Source organism: Salvelinus fontinalis, chromosome 33, assembly GCF_029448725.1.
Source record: "Salvelinus fontinalis isolate EN_2023a chromosome 33, ASM2944872v1, whole genome shotgun sequence".
NCBI classification, from domain to species: domain Eukaryota; kingdom Metazoa; phylum Chordata; class Actinopteri; order Salmoniformes; family Salmonidae; genus Salvelinus; species Salvelinus fontinalis.
The window spans coordinates 22287373-22311189 of NC_074697.1; the positions used below are offsets into that span (position 1 = coordinate 22287373).

The 23817-nt window shown below is 43.2% G+C and overlaps 1 protein-coding gene across 4 annotated transcripts in view; it reads right to left on the minus strand.

The window, feature by feature from the left end:
• The window catches only part of LOC129831823 (chloride channel protein 2-like), a 259926-nt gene that overhangs the window by 67310 nt on the left and 168799 nt on the right, over positions 1-23817 (minus strand). For all 4 annotated transcript variants that reach the window (XM_055895309.1, XM_055895308.1, XM_055895310.1 and 1 more), the window contains 6 exons: positions 21395-21473; positions 20105-20230; positions 18046-18130; positions 15205-15306; positions 14588-14672; positions 10306-10461 (listed from right to left, as the gene is read on the minus strand). In XM_055895309.1, coding sequence (XP_055751284.1) covers positions 10306-10461; positions 14588-14672; positions 15205-15306; positions 18046-18130; positions 20105-20230; positions 21395-21473 — 633 coding nt within the window. The remainder of the gene's footprint in view (positions 1-10305; positions 10462-14587; positions 14673-15204; positions 15307-18045; positions 18131-20104; positions 20231-21394; positions 21474-23817) is intronic.

The following is a 23817-nucleotide window of genomic DNA, read 5'->3' on the forward strand; positions in this document are numbered from 1 at the left end:
GATTGGGTTCTTCATTTCACCTGTCACATTATGAAGCTAACCATAGCTCTCCAGAACAATTGAGCCAGTCGCATGTTTGTTTCTAAATAGCACAAAGGGAGAGAGCGGTAGCGTTCTATATGTATCAGCGAGTCTCTGTCGTGTGGCACACATGAGGTGATGAAGTTACCCTTGTATTTGCCTGTCTTTGCAATTAGTTTGTTCGTTTTCGGTCGTTAGCATTTTGCTAATAGCGTCAATGTGATTTTGCTATTACTTGTGCTAATTTTGTTAGCATTCTGGTAATAGACGCCCAATGGGCTTTTTGTGTGTTTTTAACGTCCCATTGTGTGCTATGCCGGTAATACCATAAATATCGGTATGGCAGAGGAACGGTATGACTGTATGAAAATCTGGATACTGACCAAGCCCAGTCACCAGTGACTCACACACACACTGTACAAATACACTGCATGTCAAACTAGCAACACGCACACCTTTCCAATAGCCACATACCCACACATGCAAAGACCCCTACAAAACTTTCACACAAGCCGAAAAGAGCTTTAAATAGACCTCTTAATTACACTAATCTCCCTCTCTCCTTCTCCATTTCCCCATCCCATCTTTCCTTCTTTATTTCTCTCCCTCTTTCTCCCTCCCTCTCTCTCTAGTTAGCAGTAACTAAGCCCAGCTGCCAGTGTGATCTAATGGATCTTTGTCAGTAACTCTACACCCTACGCTGCTTTCACACACACACACACACACACACACACACACACACACTGGGGATTTCTGCGTCACTCACACACACACACACCTGTGAATGCTACTGGGGATTACTGCGTCATACAAACACCTGTGAATGTCATTGGGGATTACTGCGTCACACGCGTATATGTGTCATGGCACAAATACACACGCCAGGAGTCATTGATTGAAAATGGAGCATGGCAGAGAAGAATGTGAGTGGCGGGCTGCCATTTTACACGACACACACACGTAATAGCCTGACCTAATTACTATTATGATGTTAATTATATACAGTACCAGTCAAAAGTTTGGACACACCTACTCATTCAAGTGTTTTTCTTTACTTTGCCTATTTTCTACATTGTAGAATAATAGTGAAGACAACAAAACTATGAAATAACACATATCAAATCATGTAGTAACTAAAAAAAAGTGTTCAACAAATCACAATATATTTTATATTCGAGATTCTTCTAAGTAAGCCACCTTTTGCCTTGATGGGTGGCTACTTTGAAGAACCTCAAATATAAAATAGATTTTGATTTGTTGAACACTAAGTTACTTGTAACGTTCCTGACCTGTTTTCTGTTGTTTTTGTATGTGTTTATGGTCAGGGCGTGTGTTTTGGGTGGGCAGTCTATGTTTTCTGTTTCTATGTTGGTTTTGGTTGCCTGGTATGGCTCTTAATTAGAGGCAGGTGTTTTGCGTTTTCCTCTAATTAAGAGTCATATTTAGGTAGGGTGTTCTCACTGTTTGTTTGTGGGTGATTGTCTCCTGTGTCGTCGAATGTATGTACCATACGGGACTGTTTGGCTGTTCGTTTATTTTGATGTAGTCTGTTTCCTGTCCGTGAGTTTTACGTTTAGTTATGTAAGTTTATGTTCAGGTTTCGTCTACGTCGTTTTCTTGTTTTGTAAATTTGAAAGTGTTTTGTTTCGTGTTGCCATCGTGTTCAAATAAATGATGGCTTATTTCCCGAATGCTGCGTATTGGTCCACTGATCCTTCTCTCCTCTCCTCATCTGAGGAAGAGGAGAACGACAGCCCTTACATTACTACATGATTCCATATGTGTTATTTCATAGTATTTCCACCGATCCTCCACCAAATTTCACAGTGGGTGCGAGACACTGTGGCTTGTAGGCCTCTCTAGGTCTCGCATCCACTGTGAAATTTGGTGGAGGATCGGTGATGATCTGGGGGTGCTTCAGCAAGGCTGGAATCGGGCAGATTTGTCTTTGTGAAGGACACATGAATCAAGCCACGTACAAGGTTGTCCTGGAAGAAAACTTGCTTCCTTCTGCTCTGATAATGTTACCCAACTCTGAAGATTGGTTTTTCCAGCAGGACAATGCTCAGTGCCACACAGCCAGGTCAATCAAGGTGTGGGTGGAGGACCACCATATCAAGACCCTGTCATGGCCAGGCCAATCTCCAGACCTGAACCCCATTGAAAACCTCTGGAATGTGAGACGGATGGTCACAAGCCATCAAACAAAGCTGAGCTGCTTGAATTTTTGCGCCAGGACTGGCATAGAGTCACCCAACACCAATGTGAAAGACTGGTGGAGAGCATGTCTAGACACAAGAAAGCTGTGATTGAAAAATCAGGGTTATTCCACCAAATATTGATTTCTGAACTCTTCCTAAGTTATAACATTAGTATTGTGTTGTTTAAAAATGAATATGAACTTATTTTCTTTGCATTTTTCGAGGTCTGACAACAACGCATCTTTTTTGATATTTTGACCCGTTGTCATTTTCTGCAAATAAATGCTCTACATGACAATATTTTTATTTGGAATTTGGGAGAAATGTTGTTAGTAGTTTATAGAAGAATTATTATTTTTTTTTTACCCAAACACATACAGTTGAAGTCGGAAGTTTATATACACTTAGGTTGGTGTCATTAAAACTCGTTTTTCAACCACTCCACACATTTCTTGTTAACAGACTATAGTTCTGGCAAGTAGGTTAGGACATCTACTTTGTGCATGACAAGTCACTTTTCCAACAATTGTTTACAGACAGATTATTTCACTTATAATTCACTGTATCACAATTCCAGTGGTTCAGAAGTTACAATACACTAAGTTGACTGAGCCTTTAAACAGCTTGGAAAATTCCAGAAAATGATGTCATGGCTTTAGAAGCTTCTGATAGGCTAATTGACATAATTTGAGTCAATTGGAGGTGTACCTGTGGATGTATTTCAAGACCTACCTTCAAACCCAATGCCTCTTTGCTTGACATCATGGGAAAATCAAAAGAAATCAGCTAAGACCTCAGAAAAAAATTGTAGACCTCCACAAGTCTGGTTCATCCTTGGGAGCAATTCCAAATGCCTGAAGGTACCACGTTCATCTATACAAACAATAGTACGCAAGTATAAACACCATGGGACCACGCAGCCGTCATACAACTCAGGAAGGAGTTCTGTCTCCTAGAGATGAACGTACTTTGGTGCGAAAAGTGCAAATCAATCCCAGAACAACAGCAAAGGACCTTGTGAAGATGCTGAAGGAAACAGGTACAAAAGTATCTACATCCACAGTAAAAACGAGGCCTATATCGACATAACCTGAAAGGCCGTTCAGCAAGGAAAAAGCCACTGCTCCAAAACCGCCATAAAAATGCCAGACTACAGTTTGCAACTGCACATGGGGACAAAGATCGTACTTCTTGGAGAAATGTCCTCCGGTCTGATGAAACAAAAATAGAACTGTTAGGCCATAATGACCATTATTATGTTTGGAGGAAAAAGGGGGAGGCTTGCAAGCCGACGAACACCATCCCAACCGTGAAGGACGGGGCTGGCAGCATCATGTTGTAGGGGTGCTTTGCTGCAGGAGGGACTGGTGCACCTCACAAAATAGATGGCATCATGAGGAAAGAGATTTATGTAGATATATTGAAGCAACATCTCAAGAAATCAGTCAAGAAGTTAATGCTTGGTCGCAAATGGGTCTCCCAAATGGACAATGACCCCAAGCATACTTCCAAAGTTGTGGCAAAATGGCTTAAGGACAACAAAGTCAAGGTATTGCAGTAGCCATCACAAAGCCATGAATTCAATCCTATAGAAAATTTGTGGGCAGAACTGAAAAAGCATGTGCGAGCAAGGAGGCCTACAAACTTGACTCAGTTACACCAGCTCTGTCAGGAGGAATGGGCCAAAATTCACCCAACTTATTGTGGTAAGCTTGTGGAAGGCTACCTGAAACGTTTGACCCAAGTTAAACAATTTAAAGGCAATGCTACCAAATACTAATTGAGTGTATGTAAACGTCTGACACACTGGGAATGTGATGAAATAAGTAAAAGCTGAAATAAATAATTCTCTACTATTATTCTGACATTTCACATTCTTAAAATAAAAAGTGGTGATCCTAACTGACCTAAGACGGGGAATTTTTACTGGAATTAAATGTCAGGAATTGTGAAAAACGGACTTTAAATGTATTTGGCTACGGTGTTATGTACACTTCTGACTTCAACTCTACCTATAAATAGTAAAACCATAATTTTGCAGTGGTCTCTTAATTTTTTCCAGAGCTGTATATATAAATAAAAGGAGACAGAGTTGATGGCCGCCGTTTTACAGGCTCCAAACCAATTGTGCTATTTTGTGTGTTTTTTTGCAATGTTTGTAACTTACTTTGTACATAATGCGGATGCTACCATCTAATATGACCGAAAAAAGCTTCTGGATATCAGAACAGAAAAAACAAATGGATGAGATCCGTTCCAGACTATCCGACAAACGGGACATTAAAAACTTTAATATCTTATGTTTCACCGACTCGTGGCTGAACGACTACACAGATAATATACAGTTGGCCGGGTTTTCTCTGCAGTTGCAGGACAGAACAGCCACGTCCAGTAAGACGAGGGGTGGTGGTGTGTTTATCAATAACAGCTGGTGAGCGATGTCTAATATTAAGGAAGTCCTGAGGTAGGGTACCTCATGATAAGCTGTAGACCATACTATCTACCAAGAGAGTTTTCATCTATATTTTTCATAGCCATCTATTTACCACCACAAACCGATGCTGGCACCAAGATGGCACTCAACGAGCTGTATAAGGCCATAAGCAAACAAGAAAATGCTCATCCAGAAGCGGCGCACCTAGTGGCCACGGACTTTAATGCAGGCAAACTTAAATCTGTTTTACCTCATTTCTACCAGCCTGACACATGTTCAACCAGAGGAAAAAAATACTCTAGACCACATTTACTCCACACACACAGATGCATACAAAGCTCTCCCTTGCCCTCCATTTGGCAAATCTGACCATAATTCTATCCTCCTGATTCCTGCTTACAAGCAAAAACTAAAGCTGGAAGTACTCTCCCTCGCTCTCCATTTGGCAAATCTGACCATAATTCTATCCTCCTGATTCCGGCTTACAAGCAAAAACTAAAGCTGGAAGTACTCAACCTCGCCCTCCATTTTGCAAATCTGACCATAATTCTACCCTACTGATTCCTGCTTACGAGCAAAAACTAAAGCAGGAAGTAGCAGTGACTCGCTCAATACGGAAGTGGTAATATGACGCGGATGCTACGCTACAGGACTGTTTTGCTAGCCCAGACTGGAAAATGTTCCGTGATTCATCCAATGGCATTGAGGTGGGTACCAACTCAGTCAAGGGATTCATCAATAAGTGCGTCGATGACGTTGTCCCCTCAGTGACTGTACATACATATCCCAACCAGAAGCAATGGATTACAGGCAACATCCGCACCGAGCTAATCTAGATGATTATAAGAAATCCCGCTATGACCTCAGATGAACCATCAAACAGGAAAAGATTCAATACAGGACTAAGATTGAATCCTACTACACCGGCTCTGACACTCGACGGATGTGGCAGATTTTGCTAAATATTACGCACTATAAAAGGGAAACACAGCCGCGAGCTGCCCAGTGACGCAATCCTACCAGACGGGCTAAATGCCTTTTATGCTCGCTTCGAGGCAAGCAACACTGAAGCATGCTTGAGAGCACCAGCTGTTCCAGACGACTGTGTGATCACGCTCTCCGTAGCCGATGCAAGCAAGACCTTTAAACAGGTCAACATTCACAAAGCTGCGGAGCCAGACGGATTAGCAGGAAGTGTTCTCAGAGCAAGTGGGGACCAACTGGCAAGTGTCTTCACTGACATTTTCAACGTCTCCCTGCCCGAGTATAATACCTACATGTTTCAAGCAGGCCATCATAGTCCCTGTGCCGAAGAAAGCAAAGGTAACCAGCCAAAATCCATTTGGCATGGATCCCCAGATCTTCAAAAAGTTCCACAGCTGCACCAGAGAGCATCCTGACCGGTAGCATTACCGCATTGTATGGCAACTGCTCGGCATCTGACCATAAGGCACTATAGAGGGGAGTGCATACAGCCCAGTACATCCCTGCAGTCAAGCTTCCTGCCATCCAGGAGCTATATACTAGGCGGTGTCAGAGTAAGGCCCAAAAAATTGTGTGGTGGAAAACTACAAACTATTCTGTGTTTCTCTGTTGATACAGACCCCTTCCTTGTCTGTTCTAGTCATAAGACTGGGTGAAACCACAGTATGTGACATCCTGTTACTAAGTATCTACAGGATCCCAATGGAAACGTGCTGAGGAGAACAGAGCATGATTAGCAGTATCATGATCTAATCATTCAGACTATACCTGGTGTCAACAGATAGTTATGAAACTAGTGATTATCGTCTCTTTGCACCATGTACCCACCCATTGTTTCCACACATCTGCTAACGGTGCAATAGATAAGGAGGTTGTACTTTTCAATAAAAGCTGAGACCCAACTTTGTTCATTGGGCTCTTAGCTCTGCACCATTGAGTGATTGTTAACACCTGTTGTATTTGGCGCATGTGACAAATACAATTTGATTTGAATTACCATGCACCATGATGGAAAATGTTCTGATCAACAGTTGGCAAAAACGCCAAAGTAACTTCTCCAAAAGGTGCTCCATGAAAACACATGGTCTGGCTAGGCAAACCTCAACAAGGGAGAGGGGTTTAAGGAACTTGGAAACTCATAACATTGGCTTAAGGTTATTATAGAGGTATGAACAGAGTGTGTGTGTGTGTGTGTGTAGAGAATGGTAGAGCAAAACATTTTTACAAAATAAAGAGAGTCTGTGAGTGTGTGAACGTTCCTCCCTAGCCCCACGTTCCTCCCTAGCCCCACGTTCTTCTCTAGCCCCACGTTGCTCCCTAGCCCCACGTTCCTCTCTAGCCCCACGTTGCTCCTTAGCCCCACGTTGCTCCTTAGCCCCACGTTCCTCTCTAGCCCCACGTTGCTCCCTAGCCCCACGTTCCTCCCTAGCCCCATGCTTCTCCCTAGCCCCATGCTTCTCCCTAGCCCCACGTTCCTCTCTAGCCCCACGTTCCTCTCTAGCCCCACGTTCCTCTCTAGCCCCCCGTTCCTCTCTAGCCCCACGTTGCTCCCTAGCCCCCCGTTGCTCCCTAGCCCCCCGTTCCTCTCTAGCCCCCCGTTGCTCCCTAGCCCCCCGTTCCTCCCTAGCCCCACGTTCCTCTCTAGCCCCACGTTCCTCTCTCTCTCGTCTCTAATGAGAAGAGAGGAGACCTGGCTTGGTTTCTGTCGACTGCAGTGTTTGATATAAAATTATTATTTGGACGTGGTAAGCTCTACTTCTCTAGTAATTAGTCCCCTCTGTCTTACAGGAACACACGCGGGCGCACACACACACGCGGGCGGGCGGGCGCACACACACACACACACACAGGTTAGATGCAAATAATGTTGGCAGCGTGTAATGACATCACTTCCCCTTCAGCGGCAGTTACTAGGACAGCAGGCAGGGCAGCTATTCCCATGGTGACTGGCAGTGGTGAAGTTGACTTCCTGCCCAGTGACAGTCACCCTGGGTTCTTTCCTTCCTGTCACGGAGTTGCCTAAGTGATGCTCTTGCTGACTCACGCAGGTATGAGCAGACATACAGCTTCATTATTACTGTATCATCATGGCCTCCAAGCACTGTAGAATATCACCTACTATACCTCAGATATGACTTTCAGACCAGGGGAACCTTGGGATGCTGCAAGAGGGGACTTCAACTACCAAACACGCACAATCACACACACGCAAACACACAACGTTATCCCAAGTCACAGAATCCCTGAATGCTGACCTTCTGTGCCAGAACCAATAACCTTTACAGAATTACCGCAGAAGGTGGTCATAAAATAGCTGATGCAATCATTGCAAAACAACAGAAACATCTACGCCATCAACATCCTACTGTAACATCCACCCTATCAACATCCTTCCTGTAACAGTCTACCGCATAGCAGCTATAGTCCTCCCCTATTCCTCCTTCATACGTCACTTTTCCTAGTTTCTTTTGACTCTTGCTTCCTCCAGGTCTCTAACGCTGTTCTCCTGTCATTTATCTTGCGCTCTTTCTCAGGCAAAAGCACAGACACACAGTAAAAGTAAACCCCACACAGGGCCACAGCTAAAGTTATATCTCCTGTAAAAGCGAGATGGAGGTTTCTATGGTAATGGAGCGGTTTATATAGGGAGCCAGGCAGAGCTGGAGAACACACACACTTCTTCCTGAGGGCTCACACCTGCTCCAGCATTCCCATACCGTATGTGAACAAGACGTCAGCTGAACCGTCATTGACAGTTCATTTTATCCCACAGAGAGGGGTGGGAGTGCTAGATGTGAGAGAGGGAGATAAAGGAGGGGAAAACCGGACTGAAGAGATAAGGAAGGGAACGAGGAAGAGAGCCGAGGGAGTAGAGGAGATGGACGGAAAAAAGAAATAGACGTAGCAGAATAAAAAAAGAGGGGGAAATGACTGACAGAAAGAGAGAAGGAGAAAGAGGAGGGAGAGGGATGGGGAGGAAAGCGGGGTCAAGGGGAAAAGTTCTGACGCAGTAGCAGGGACATTTATACTCTATTTAATGTGTCAGTCATCAAAAGGGTATGTGTGTGTCAGAACCAGAGGACAGTCTATCGCCTGGCCCCCTAGGGGCCTCCAAGGGCCCTACTCCTATTCCCACTCCAATTACTGGGCTGCCACCACCCTCCAACAGAGGGCTGGAGAAGGACTATAGGGGTCAAAAAGCTGTCTTAATGCAGTGTGCTAGCTAAAAACGGTCAGTCTGCTATAGAAAAGGCAGCCTATGAGTAATATCATATAGAGGAGAAAATCTATCCATTGAACGTCTGTCTGTCTAATAAAAGCTTGGGCCATTTGCATAGCGAGGGAGAAACTACCATTCTGAGTTATTTAAATTACACAATGAAATTAAACATCATCCCAGCAGACACTTTGTGTGTGACCGAGTTAGTGTGTGTGCGTCTAAGTTCTGTAAGACAGCAACTATGTGAAGTTGACTACGTATGCAAGTAAGGCCAAAAATACTCCCTCTATTGAGGACAGTGGGCACACACACAAAGTTAGTGACAGCGTCAAAAAATGGAGCAGAAATACTGTCCCATATACAGTAGCGGGCCACACACACACACACACACACACACACACACACACAAAGTTAGGATGACCAAGTTACACCCTTGGGAGTGACGTTGAAGGAACGGGGGGGGGGGGGGGGGTCCGGGGGGGGCAGCACCGTCAGAGGGGGGACAGTAAAGGTGTCTGATTTCAGGATGAGAAAGAAGAGGATGGAGAGGACAAGATGGACACACACCATCAATGAAAGACAGGATGAGGGACAGGGGTGAAGTGGAGAGAGAGAAAGAGAATTGGTTTGAGTGTAGCAGATTAATATAGAGTAGATTGGTCTCACTGTTCCACAAAGTATAATGACGTTTTCTTTTCTGATTTTGGGAGAGGGACAAAAGGCAAAAAAAGAGAGCTAGGATGAGCAAGAAACCAAAGGAGAGAAAGAGAGTGTATAGAGTATTTCTCTTTTATTACAGCAAGATCATCACACTCAATATCTAACGCTTATATAACTTTACTGCTCTAGCACTCCCCGCAGTCCCTCTCCACACCCACACACTTTTGTCTCTCTCCATCCCTCTGTGGTTCCTCGCTATCCAGGGACTTTAACTGCATTACACACTTGGCTTACTCGACACACAGCCTATTTCCTCTCTCTCTCACATACACACGACGCAGCGAGCAAACAAGATTTACAACAGCAGTTCTGCGGTTCTCTTTTAAAAAGGGGACATTTCATTTGAGATGGTAGATGGAAGAACCTGGATAAACAAAGGTTACATAAAAACCTAATCAAATCCCAACAAGGTAATAACGTGCTGCTTCACCTGCCCTCAATACACTGGGCTGGGTTTCAATACGCCATAAGCCTAGCCCTCATACAACACTGGGCTGGGACTCAATACTCCACAACAGCCTCCACTCCTTCCGTTAAAATGACTGGACAGGATCCTGTCATATTACCTTCACCTGTCATGTCAGTGGGAAGGACGTTACTTCAGACTATTGAGACACGCCACATGTAGTAGGGAGGGAGTAAAGTAATAGGGAATTTAAAAAAGAACTGGTGATTATAAAGAAGAGGAGAGATGAGAACAAAGTGGATGATGATGGTGTGCCTACCTTCATGACGATGAAGAGGACAAGGGTGACAAAGACGTTGACCTGGGGGTGATTCCAGGCCTGGGAGTTGCCGATGTAGTCAAACCCCTCAGCTATGCCCTGCTTGGCCCATGTCCGGTTGTCTAGCAACGTCACCAGCGACTCCTTCTGGGTCAGCTGCATGGGGGAAACAGGAAGTGACATTACAGTGCATTCGGAAAGTATTCAGACCCCTTCACTTTTTCAACATTTTGTAATGTTACAGCCCTATTCTAAAATGAATAAAATTGTTTTATCACCCTCAACCTACGCCATGATGATTTTTTTTTTTTAATCGATTTTTAGAACATTTTGCAAATGTATCACAATATCACATTTACATACAGTTGAAGTCAGAAGTTTACATACACCTTAGCCAAATACATTTAAACTCAGTTTTACAGTTCCTGACATTTAATCCTAGTAAAAATTCCCTGTCTTAGGTCAGTTAGGATCACCACTTTATTTTAAGAATGTGAAATGTCAGAACAATAGGAGAGAGAATGATTTATTTCAGCTTTTACTTCTTTCATCACATTCCCAGTGGGTCAGAAGTTTACATACCAAATACTAATTGAGTGTAAGATTGCCTTAAAATTGTTTAACTTCGATCAAACGTTTTGGGTAGCCTTCCACATGCTTCCCACAATAAGTTGGGTGAATTTTGGCCCATTCCTACTGACAAAGCTGGTGTAACTGAGTCAGGTTTGTAGGCCTTGCTTGCACACGCTTTTTCAGGTCTGCCCACAAAGTTTCTATAGGATTGAGGTCAGGGCTTTGTGATGGCTAGTGCAATACCTTGACTTTGTTGTCCGTAAGGCATTTTGCCACAACTTTGGAAGTATGCTTGGGGTCATTGTCCATTTGGAAGACCCATTTGCGACCAAGCATTAACTTCCTGACTGACGTCTTGAGATGTTGCTTCAATATATCTACATAAATCTCTTTCCTCATGATGCCATCTATTTTGTGAGGTGCACCAGTCCCTCCTGCTGCAAAGCACCCCCACAACATGATGCTGCCACCCCCGTGATTTACAGTTGGGATGGTGTTCGTCGGCTTGCAAGCCTCCCCCTTTTTCCTCCAAAAACATAACGATGGTCATTATGGCCAAACAGTTTTGTTTCATCAGACCAGAGGACATTTCTCCAAAAAGTACGATCTTTGTTCCCATGTGCAGTTGCGAACCGTAGTCTGGCATTTTTATGGCGGTTTTAGAGCAGTGGCTTCTTCCTTGCTGGGCGGCCTTTCAGGTTATGTCGATATAGGACTTGTTTTACTGTGGATGTAGATACTTTTATACCCGTTTCCTCCAGTATCTTCGCAAGTTCCTTTGCTGTTGTTCTGGGATTGATTTGCACTTTTTGCAGCAAAGTACGTTCATCTCTAGGAGACAGAACGCGTCTCCTCCCTGAGCAGTATGACGGCTGCGTGGTCCCATGGTGTTTATACTTGCATATTATTGTTTGTACAGATGAAGATGGTACCTTCAGGTGTTTGGAACTTGCTCCTAAGGATTAACCAGACTTGTGGAGGTCTACAATTTTTTCTGAGGTCTTGGCTGATTTCTTTTGATTTGCCCATGATGTCAAGCAAAGAGGCACTGAGTTTGAAGGTAGGCCTTGAAATAAATCCACAGGTACACCTCCAATTGACTCAAATGATGTCAATTAGCCTATCAGAAGCTTCTAAAGCCATAACAATTTTTTTGACATTTTCCAAGCTGTTTAAAGGCACAGACAACTTAGTGTATCTGAACTTCTGATCCACTGGAATTGTGATAGTGAATTATAAGTGAAATAATCTGTCTGTAAACAATTGTTGGAAAAATGACTTGTGTCATGCACAAAGTAGATGTCCTAACTGACTTGCCAAAGCTATAGTTTGTTAACAAGAAACTTGTGGAGTGGTTGAAAAACAAGTTTTAATGACCCCAACCTAAGTGTATATAAACTTCCGAATTCAACTGTAAGTATTCAGACCCTTTACTCGGTACTTTGTTGAAGCACCTTTGGAAACGATTACAGACTTGAGTATTCTTGGAGATGACGCTACAAGCTTAGCACACCTGTACTTGGGGAGTTTCTCCCATTCTTCTTTGCAGATCCTCTCAAGCTCTGTCAGTTTGGATAAAAAAAAAAATCTAATTTAGAAAAAGGCTGCGAGGAAAAAGTAAAGGGGTCTGAATACTTTCCAAATGCACTGCATATCAGACAGACGGCTGGCTAAAGTGAACAGGTGTAAAGACATTAAAACTAGGAAATAAACACATGGAATCATGTAGTAACCAAAAAAAGTGTTAAACATTTGAAAATATATTTTAGATTCTTCAAAGTTGCTACCCTTTGCCTTGATGAGAGCTTTGCACACTCTTGGCATTCTCTCAACCAGCTTCATGAGGAATGCTTTTCCAACAGTCTTGAAGGAGATCCCACATTTGCTGAGCACTTTTTGGCTGCTTTTTCTTCACTCTGCGGTCCAACTCACCCGAAAGCATCTCAATTGGGTTGAGGTTGGGTGATTGTTGAGGCCAGGTCATCTGATGCAGCAATCCATCACTCTCCTTCTCGGTCAAATAGCCCTTACACAGCCTGGAGGTGTGTTTTTGGGTCATTTTCCTGTTGAAAAACAAATGCTAGTCCCACTAAGCGCAAACCCAATGGGATGGTGAATTGCTGCAGAATGCTGTGGTGACCATGCTGGTTAAGGTTGCCTTGAATTCTAAATAAATCACTGACCGTGTCACCAGCAAAGCACCCCCACACCTCTTCCTCCATGCTTCTCAGTGGGAACCACCGATGCGGAGATCATCCATTCACCTACTCTGCGTCTCACAAAGATACAGCGGTTGGAACCAAAAATCTCAAATTTGTACTCATCAGACCAAAAGACAGATTACCACCGGTCTAATGTTTTTATTTAATAATGGAGGTCAGTTAAGAACAAATTCTTATTTACAATGATGGCCTACATCGGCCAAACCCGGGCGATGCTGGGCCAATTGTGCACTGCCCTATGGGACTCCTAATCACGGCCGGTTGTGATACAGCCTGGATTCAAACCAGGGTGTCTGTAGTGATGCATCTAGCACTGAGATGAATTGCCTTACACTGCTGCGCCACTCGGGAGCCCAATGTCCATTGCTCGTGTTTCTTTGCCCAACAAGTCTCTTTTTCTTATTGATATCCTTTAGGAGTGGTTTCTTTGCAGCAATTCGACCATGATGGCCTGATTCATGAAGTCTTTTCTGAACAGTTGATGTTGAGATGTGTCTGTTACTTGAACTCTGAAGCATTTATTTGGGCTGCAATCGGAGGCTGGTAACTAATGAACTTATCCTCTGCAGCAGAGGTAACTCTAGGTCTGTCCTTTCCTGTGGTGGTCCTCATAAGACACAGTTGTCATGACGCTTGATGGTTTTTGTGACTGCACTTGAAGAAACTTGAAGAACTTGAAGAAACTTGCCAACTTGCCAAGAGTGTGCAAATATGTCATCAAGGCAAAGGGTGGCTACTTTGAAGAATCTCAAATATAACATATATTTTGATTTGTTTAACACTTTTTTGCATACTACATGATTCCATATGTGTCATTTCATAGTTTTGATGTCTATACTATTATTCTACAATGAAGAAAGTCAAAATAGAGAAAAACCCTTGAATGAGTAGGTGTCTCGAAATTTGACTGGTACTGTATATATTTCCCATATTGGTCCATAGTTCCTACCCCAAAGCATTGAAGCAGATATGAAAGGATTGGATAGGTATAAGCAACACAGCAAGAATTATTCCTTTCAGAGGGCAAGGAGAAGATATTACATTAGTCCTATCCCAATCTACATGAAGTGCCATGGGGTAGGTGCTAGGGGGTGATTTTGGGTACAAGACCACAGCTGTCTTAAAAAGGGTTTCACTTTAGACAATGGATGTGATGATGGAATTTTAACTGATTTGGCTAAAGGCTTGTGAAGCGGAGTAAGGGGCTAGAAGAGTGTGTTGTTGTGTGTGATGCTGTAGCTAGACATTAGGGAGCAAAGCTGATAGTGGAGAACAGAATCAACAGCTTATTGTGGCAGAAATACACCAAGAGTCTGACTAAACCTCTCATTACAGAGAAAGAGGAGAGGGTTGGAGATGGAGGACAGGAATAATGAGATGGCGGGAGAGAGACTGGTGCTCGCTCTCCTGACTCTCCTCTCACTCTGATTTTCCTGTGAGATTATAACCAGACCACACCGGCCATGGTGTGGCTTAGTGGAACTAACCTTGCCTGCCATGAACTGTCCGAAGCCGGGGGGAAAGGTTAGCGTAGACACCAGCAGAGTGACCAGGGCTGGGTACAGCAGACGCCTGAGAAAAGAGGAGAGAGAAAGGAGGGAGGGTGAGAGGGGAGTAGGAGAGAGGGAGGGAGGGAGGGTGAGAAGAGAAAAGAGGGAGGGTGAGAGGGAGAGGAGAGTAGGAGGGAGGGAGGGTGGGAGAGGTGAGGGGAGAGTAGGAGGGAGGGGGAGGGTGAGAGAAGAGAAAAGAGGGAGAGTGAGAGGGGGAGAGGAGGAGGCAAGAGGGTGTTTAGTCATTACTGTTTATTCTTCAAAACCAAACTGTCCACAAACCCTTCACACGGCTGAGTGATATACAGAACATTACATTCCTTTAGAAGTCTGAGGATTGTTAATGCATCAGTCTGGTAGGGAGATGAGTAAACACCATTCATTAATAAACAGTTGTCAAGATGATTGTCTTCATTTATCTCTGCTGTGGAGAGATCTGCATCAAAGGAGCTGCTTTCACAGCATAATCTATCTGTGTTTGTGACAGTAGGATACAGGGACTCTCTGGGACCCAGTAGGGGTTGCTGTCTGACGATGATGACATCATGACTTACTTCTTCATGAGGAACTTGTTGATGGTCTTCTGTTTCCTGATGAACTGGACTATCAATCTGTTCAGGTAGACAAACAATGCCCCGCCAAAACCACTGGCAATACTGTGGAGGGGGAGAGGATGGAGGGTTGAGAAGGAGAGGAAGCAGAGGGAGGGGGGCAATGGAGAGAAGAGGGGCAGGGAGATTAAAAGCAGAAAATTAGTTGGAGAAATGTTTACAGGTTTATGTACAGTGGGGCAAAAAAGTATTTAGTCAGCCACCAATTGTGCAAGTTCTCCCACTTAAAAAGATGAGAGAGGCCTGTAATTTTCATCATAGGTACACTTCAACTATGACAGACAAAATGAGAAAAAAAATATCCAGAAAATTACATTGTAGGATTTGTTATGAATTAATTTGCAAATTATGGTGGAAAATAAGTATTTGGTCAATAACAAAAGTTTCTCAATACTTTGTTATATACCCTTTGTCTGCAATGACAGAGGTCAAACGTTTTCTGTAAGTCTTCACAAGGTTCTCACACACTGTTGCTGGTATTTTGGCCAATTCCTCCATGCAGATCTCCTCTAGAGCAGTGATGTTTTGGGGCTGTTGCTGGGCCACACGGACTTTCAACTCCCTCCAAAGATTTTCTATGGGGTTGAGATCTGGATACTGGCTAGGGCACTCCAGGACCTTGAAATGTTTCTTACGAAGCCACTCCTTCGTTGCCCGGGCGGTGTGTTTGGGATCATTGTCATGCTGAAAGACCCAGCCACATTTCATCTTCAATGCCCTTGCTGATGGAAGGAGGTTTTCACTCAAAATCTCACGATACATGGCCCCATTCATTCTTTCCTTTACACGGATCAGTCGTCCTGGTCCCTTTGCAGAAAAACAGCCCCAAAGCATAATGTTTCCACCCCCGTGCTTCACAGTAGGTATGGTGTTCTTTGGATGCAACTCAGCATTCTTTGTCCTCCAAACACGACGAGTTGAGTTTTTACCAAAAAGTTATATTTGGTTTCATCTGACCATATGACATTCTCCCAATCTTCTTCTGGATCATCCAAATGCTCTCTAGCAAACTTCAGACGGGCCTGGACATGTACTGGTTTAACAGGGGGACACGTCTGGCACTGCAGGATTTGAGTCCCTGGCGGCGTAGTGTGTTACTGATGGTAGGCTTTGTTATTTTGGTCCCAGCTCTCTGCAGGTCATTCACTAGGTCCCCCCGTCTGGTTCTGGGATTTTTGCTCACAGTTCTTGTGATCATTTTGACCCCACGGGGTGAGATCTTGCATGGAGCCCCAGATCGAGGGAGATTATCAGTGGTCTTGTATGTCTTCAATTTCCTAGTAATTGCTCCCACAGTTGATTTCTTCAAACCAAGCTGCTTACCTATTGCAGATTCAGTCTTCCCAGCCTGGTGCAGGTCTACAATTTTGTTTCTGGTGTCCTTTGACAGCTCTTTGGTCTTGGCCATAGTGGAGTTTGGAGTGTGACTGTTTGAGGTTGTGGACAGGTGTCTTTTATACTGATAACAAGTTCAAACAGGTGCCATTAATACAGGTAACGAGTGGAGGACAGAGGAGCCTCTTAAAGAAGAAATTACAGGTCTGTGAGAGCCAGAAATCTTGCTTGTTTGTAGGTGACCAAATACTTATTTTCCACCATAATTTGCAAATAAATTCATTAAAAAGCCTACAATGTGATTTTCTGGATTTTTTTCCCTCATTTTGTCTGTCATAGTTGAAGTGTACCTATGATGAAAATTACAGGCCTCTCTCATCTTTTTAAGTGGGAGAACTTGCACAATTGGTGGCTGACTAAATACTTTTTTGCCCCACTGTATATAAGCTTGTGTTTTAAATAAGAACCCAGTATGTGTCCACTTTGTGTAAGAGGTAGTAGGAGAGAGATACTGAGTTTCTCCACCCACCAAAACCAAGCAAGGCCCTTTAAGAAGTACTTTCCAAAGTTCCCCCTCAGCTACAGCCAAGTATATGAATGCTCATGAATTCATGTTCCTGCATAATTAATTCTGTCAAATACTCCTGAATAAATTATGAATAGATGAGGTAGAATCATTTGTACACGTTTTAAAGCCATTCTCTGAAACGTATGTACGAATGTTTGTGTGTGTATATTCTCAGAACACCACATGAGTACCAGTGAAAGTTTGAAACATACATCCAGAGGCTAGAAGGGGTTTACTATACAAAGGTTTGCCACAGCTAGCATGTAGCAGAGACGACAAACTTCCCCCGCTCTCGCTCTGTCCGAGTTAACTGAAACACTGATTTTCCCCATAAGACATCGGCAAGGGAGAGTATACTGAAATAAACACATACAGGGGCATACAGACACACACAAACTCTCACTAAAAGTGTGATAAGACTGCTGTTCTCTGGAGGCAGTGTTTTGTTCGATTATGTTCTGCTCAGATCCCAAGTGGGAGAACATCCTCCAGACAAAAAGGAGAAGAAAAGGGGGGATTTTCTTCTCTTTGGGAGTCCACGCAGAGTTAAGCACAGGGCTGTTCTTTCATCTGAGATGGAAATAGAGATATAGAGAGAGCGAGAGGAGCTCCCCTCTTTATCTCCCCAGCAGCCCCCTCTCTCTCCCACTCCCTCTCCCCTGAGAGGCCCTGGTCTAATTCAGTTCTGTGGTAAGCCCGGAGGCTACGCTACTACGGTAACAGCAAGCTAAAATAAGACATCCTAAATGCACCACCTCACTGGCTGAATTATCCATGTTAGGTGACTAACGTCAGGAGGCTATCCTCCTGTACACCAGCTTTCACTGGCTAACAGAGGCGACAAAGAGCTCACTGGCTAATTGAGGACAACTTAAACTCACCCAATGACAGCGAAGGCTGGGAGCTCCTGGAGGTCAAAGGGGAAGTCCAGACGGAAACGGGTTTTAAACAGAGCTGTGATGGTCTCTGTGTAGGAGGGAGGGAGGGATGGAGAAAGAAATAGTGTGATTCATCATTATCAAAATGTTTTTAAGGGGCTATATACACAGTACAGACCTTACCTCAATGTTTGATTGGGGAAATAAAGGCTTAAAGGCTTGCTAAAGTGCCAAAATTCAGCATTTTGACATGTCCCTCTGTGCACCCTCTGACTTCTTGGAAGATTTTAACCCACTTAACCCCGACATTTCTCAATTTCCACCATCATTGTAAAGCCCTAGTTACACTGTTGCTTTAACAAATTTAATTCAGAACATTATTATTTATTTAATGTTATTAATTTACATCTGTGCCTCATTTGAATGTCAAACCTGTTACGCGAACGTTAACATTTCATATCCAATAGTCAAACCTTGGTGTAAAAGCAGGTTAGCTGGTTGTACTCTTTTTGGCCATTTTCTGGTGTTTTGTGGTGGAAAACCTAGCAGGTCGAACATAACACGCCAACATGTTACCCATAGATAGACAGGGTAGAACTATTTTGTGACGCTTGCACACAATTGCCCCTCCCTGTTGCACACAACAAGCTTCCATTCCCCATGTCACAAGGGGATTTATGGCCGATTTAACAACCCTGTTACTTTATTTATTTATTTGACACTTGACAGGCACTTAATATACTCATTTTTCATTTAACCTCCTGAGATGGGAAAACTGTTTTTTTTTAATAAAGTTGAACATGTGCCCTTTATGACAGAATGTTAAAATGAGGTGTAATCAAAAGTTATTTTAACATCTCAAAAAGGCACTGAATTGGTAGAGTGACCCATATACACAAAAAAAGTTTACGCAACATGCAACATTTTCAAAGATTTTACTGAGTTACAGTTCATATAAGGAAATCAGTCAATTGAAATAAATTCATTAGGCCCTAAGCTATAGATTTCACATGACTGTGAACACAGATATGCACAGATACCTTAAAAAAAAGGTGGGTGAGTGGATCAGAAAACCAGTCAGTATCTGGTGTGACCACCATTTGCCTCATGCAGCACGGCGTCTCCTTCGCATAGAGTTGATCAGGCTGTTGATTGTGGCATGTTGTCCCACTCCTCTTCAATGGCTGTGCGAAGTTGCTGGATATTGACGGGAACTGTAACATGCTGTCGTACACGTCGATCCAGAGCATCCCAACCATGCCTAATGGGTGACATGTCTGGTGAGTATGCAGGCCATGGAAGAACTGGGACATTTTCAGCATCCAGGAATTGTGTACAGATCCTTTCCACATGGGGCCATGCTTTATCATGCTGAAACATGAGGTGATGGCGGCGGCGGAATGGCACAACAATGGGCCTAAGGAGCTCGTCACGGTATCTCTTGCATTTTAACGATGGCAATTTGAATGCACATTGTGTTCCTTGTCCGTAACTTATGCCTGCCCATACCATAACCCCACCACCAACATGGGGCACTCTGTTCACAACGTTAACATCAGCAAACCGCTTGCCCAAACAACGCAATCTGCCTGGTAAAGTTGAAAACAGGATTCATGCATGAAGTGCACACTTGTCTTGCGTGCCAGTGGCCATCAAAGGTGAGCAATTGCCCATTGAAGTCGGGTTATGATATCGAACTGCAGACAGGTTAAGACCCTGGTGAGGACGACAAGCATGCAGATGAGCTTCCCTGAAGCAGTTTGTGCAGAAATTCCTTCAGTTGTGCAAACCCACAGTTTCATCAGCTGTCCGGGTGGCTATAATGATCATGCTGTTTAATCAGCTTCTTGATATGCCACACCTGTCAGGTGGATGGATTATCTTGGCAAAGGAGAAAAGCTCACTAACAGGGATGTAAAACAAATTTGTGCACCAAATTTGAGAGAAATCAGCTTTTTGTGCGTGTCGAAAATTTCAGTGATCTTTTATTTCAGCTCATGAAACAAACACTTTACATTGTCCGTTTATATTTTTGATCAGTATACATGTAGACCGGTCTTACCCTCGTCTCTATTCCACACGGCCAGGACTCTGAAGATGAAGGCACTAAAGGTGGCAGCGAAGAACCCTCTCCAGTAATTCCTCACCGCAAAGAACGTAGAGGTTACCTCAATACTGAACAGCACACCTACAAAACACACACATACAATCAATTTCTCAGGAACATGATCAAAGTAACTATACTCCAATCAGGGGAGTGAAGGGGGAAGGAGAAAACCTTGCAATCTCCAACCCAACCAGTATCAGTCAGTGAGTGTTATCCCACTGGGCACACCACATCATTTCAAAGTGGATAATTGGGTCATATTTGTTTGAGATGTTGATCAATGAGATTACAACCTATATATAACCTATATATTCACCCACTCAAAAAGACTGCCAAAAGTTAGTTGAATTTCAATGTGTTATCACTAAATCAAACCAAAGTTTAAATGCACTTTAAATTCATGTTTGATTTAGTTCTATTCTTTAACAGAGATGTTTTGTTGAGATGGAGACATGAATCCAACATATCAATTATTACATTTGTAGACAAACTGGAATTCAAAGTCAGTGGCACAGATTGATCCATCCAAGCAGGAGATATAGCACCTTCAAATGTTGATATTTGGTTTGCTTCGATAACCAAACAATTCAATATCACTAAATTACATTTGATATCAACCAGAGATTGAAACTACAGGCCTATGTACTCTATTTTTAGTTGAATCCTGGGTTGAATTGAGACAATAGTTGACTTTGGAAATAGTATACAGGCCTAAATAGCATCATGGATGATATGAGTGATATAGCATGGTGACATTTCATTTGCTCTGTTAAACCTACCCCTTGGAATGACTTCGATAGCAACAGTGACTCTATTTAATTATTCATTGGAGATCTGTCAACAATAATTTTCACGAAAGCACATTGGTAATAGTCAGAGACAAACGTCATAGCTAAGCAGGGCTAGGCTATGTGAAAACCCTGGATGGTAGATAGATTAAGCTGTATAGATTAATTGTCCAGTAGGAGGTGCTGCAGCGTATATATTTTTTTCTGATAGTAACCAAATTGAAGATCTGACTGTTTTAAAGGTACAAATTAAACATTTTATACAAGGTAGTGTCTATGTTAATATTTGGTTACCATGATGACAATCCTGTTTGTGAAATTTCACCTTCAAACCAGTTTACATTGATGACTTTTTTCAAATCCAATGTAGATTCCACATCCCAATAAGATGACAAATTACACTGAAACAACATTGATTCAACCAGTTTGTGCCCAAAAGGATGTTGGTGCCACTCACCTCCTATAGGTGCAGCGAAACAGCAGCCCACCCCCACAGCACAGGCAGCTGCCAACATCTCAATGTTCCTCGACTCATTCTGTTAACACATAGGGAGAGGTGCACACACACACACACACACACACACACACACACACACACACACACACACACACACACACACACACACACACACACACACACACACACACACACACACACACACACACACACACACACACACGGCCGTTGTCGGGGTGTAGGCTTAGCAGTGTGGAAGGAGGCAGACAAGGATGTTGCTTTTTTCTGTCCAAGGCGAGGGCTTTTACAGTGCCTTCGGAAAGTATTCAGACTCCTCAACATTTTCCAAATTTTGTTACGTTACAGCCATATTCTAAAAATGATTAAATCGTTTTTGCCCCTCATCAATCTGCACACAATACCCCATAATGACAAAAGGAAAAACAGGTTTTTAGAAGATTTTTCTAACTTGTAAAAAAATAAGGAAATATCACATTTACATAAGTATTCAGACCCTTTACTTAATACTTTGTTGAAGCACCTTTGGCAGCAATTACAGCCTTGAGTATTCTTAGGTATGGCACATCAAGCTTGGCACATCTGTGTTTGGGGAGTTTCTCCCATTCTTCTCTGCAGATCCTCTCAAGCTCTGTCAGGTTGGATGGGGAGCGTCGCTGCACAGCTATTTTCAGGTCTCTCCAGAGATTTTCGATCGGGTTCACGTCCGGGCTCTGGCTGGGCCACTCAAGGACATTCAGAGACTTGTCCCAAAGCCACTCCTGCACTGTCTTGGCTGTGTGCTTAGGGTCATTGTCCTGTTGGAAGGTGAACCTTTGCCCCAGTCTGAGATCCTGAGCGCTCTGGAGCAGGTTTTCATCAAGGATCTCTGTACTTTGCTCCATTCATCTTTGCTTTGATCCTGACTAGTCTTACCAGTCACTGCCACTGAAAAGCATCCCGACAGCATGATGCCACCACCACCATGCTTCAGGCCAAAGAGTTCAATCTTGGTTTCATCAGACCAGATAATCCTGTTTCTCATTGCCTGAGAGTCTTTAGGTGCCTTTTGGCAAACTCCAAGCGGGCTGTCATGTACCTTTTACTGAGGAGTGGCCACTCTACCATAAAGGCCTGATTGGTGGAGTGCTGCAGAGATGGCTGTCCTTCTGGAAGGTTCTCTCATCTCCATAAAGGAACTCTGGAGCTCTGTCAGAGTGACCATCAGGTTCTTGGTCACCTCCCTGACCAAGGCCCTTCTCCCCCGATTGCTCAGTTTGGCTGGGCGGCCAGCTCTAGGAAGAGTCTTGGTCGTTCCAAACTTCTTCCATTTAAGAATGATGGAGGCCACTGTGTTCTTTGGGACCTTCAATTCTGCAGAAATGTTTTGATACCCTTCCTTCGACCTCATGGCTTGGTTTTTGCTCTGACATGCACTGTCAATTGTGGGACCTTATATAGACAGGTGTGTGCCTTTCCAAATCATGTCCAAGCAATTTAATTTACCACAGATGGATGCCAATCAAGTTGTAGACACATCAAGGTAGATCAATGGAAACAGAATGCACTGGGGCTCAATTTCGAGTCTCATAACAAAGGGCCTGAATACTTATGTAAATAAGGCATCCGTTTTTTTATTTGTAATACATTTGCTAAAATGTGATTTTTTTTGCTTTGTCATTATTGGGTATTCTGTGTAGATCGGTGAGGATTTTTTTTATTTAATCAATTTTAGAATATGGATGTAACGTAATGTGAAAAAAGTCAAGGGGTCTGAATACTTTCCGAAGGCACTATGTGCAAAAATGGGATATAAATAAGCACCAAAAGTAAGCTACTACATTATTTACAAAATAATAAACAGGACGAAGAGCAATATCAACTGGATTTAAATCAATAAGTCAGCCAACTGACCTCCTCCATGGCAGGCCTCAGTAATGCCTGTTAGCAATTAGCATGTACAGCAGCAAGTATAGCCCAACCTACCCGTCACAGCTGTTGTAGATGAAATGCAGAGTTTAAATACATTTTACCCATAATGCATTTCACCATACCATTTCACCACAACAGTTTGGCATGAACAGTTAAAGTGTCAATCAGCAGTTGAAACAATAACAAAGCAGTCTCCCCACACATTTCAATAAAAACCTGAGGGATAGGGCTGGAGAAATGTATCCACTCTAAAACAATTGGACAGAGCTATGGATGCAAGGACTGACCATCCTTGATATCATGTTTTGAAGTTATAATTGTTTGTTTGCATTTACATTGTTAACAAACATTGGTGTGTAACAAGCTTATATTTTGGGTTCTGATGAGGTGCAAAAGTTGAACTAAGCTCGTGAGGCACTTATAAGTAAAATTCTAAAAGAATCAATGGGTACATTTCATTAATTCGCAAACTCGGTCCTGTGGATCCCAAAAGG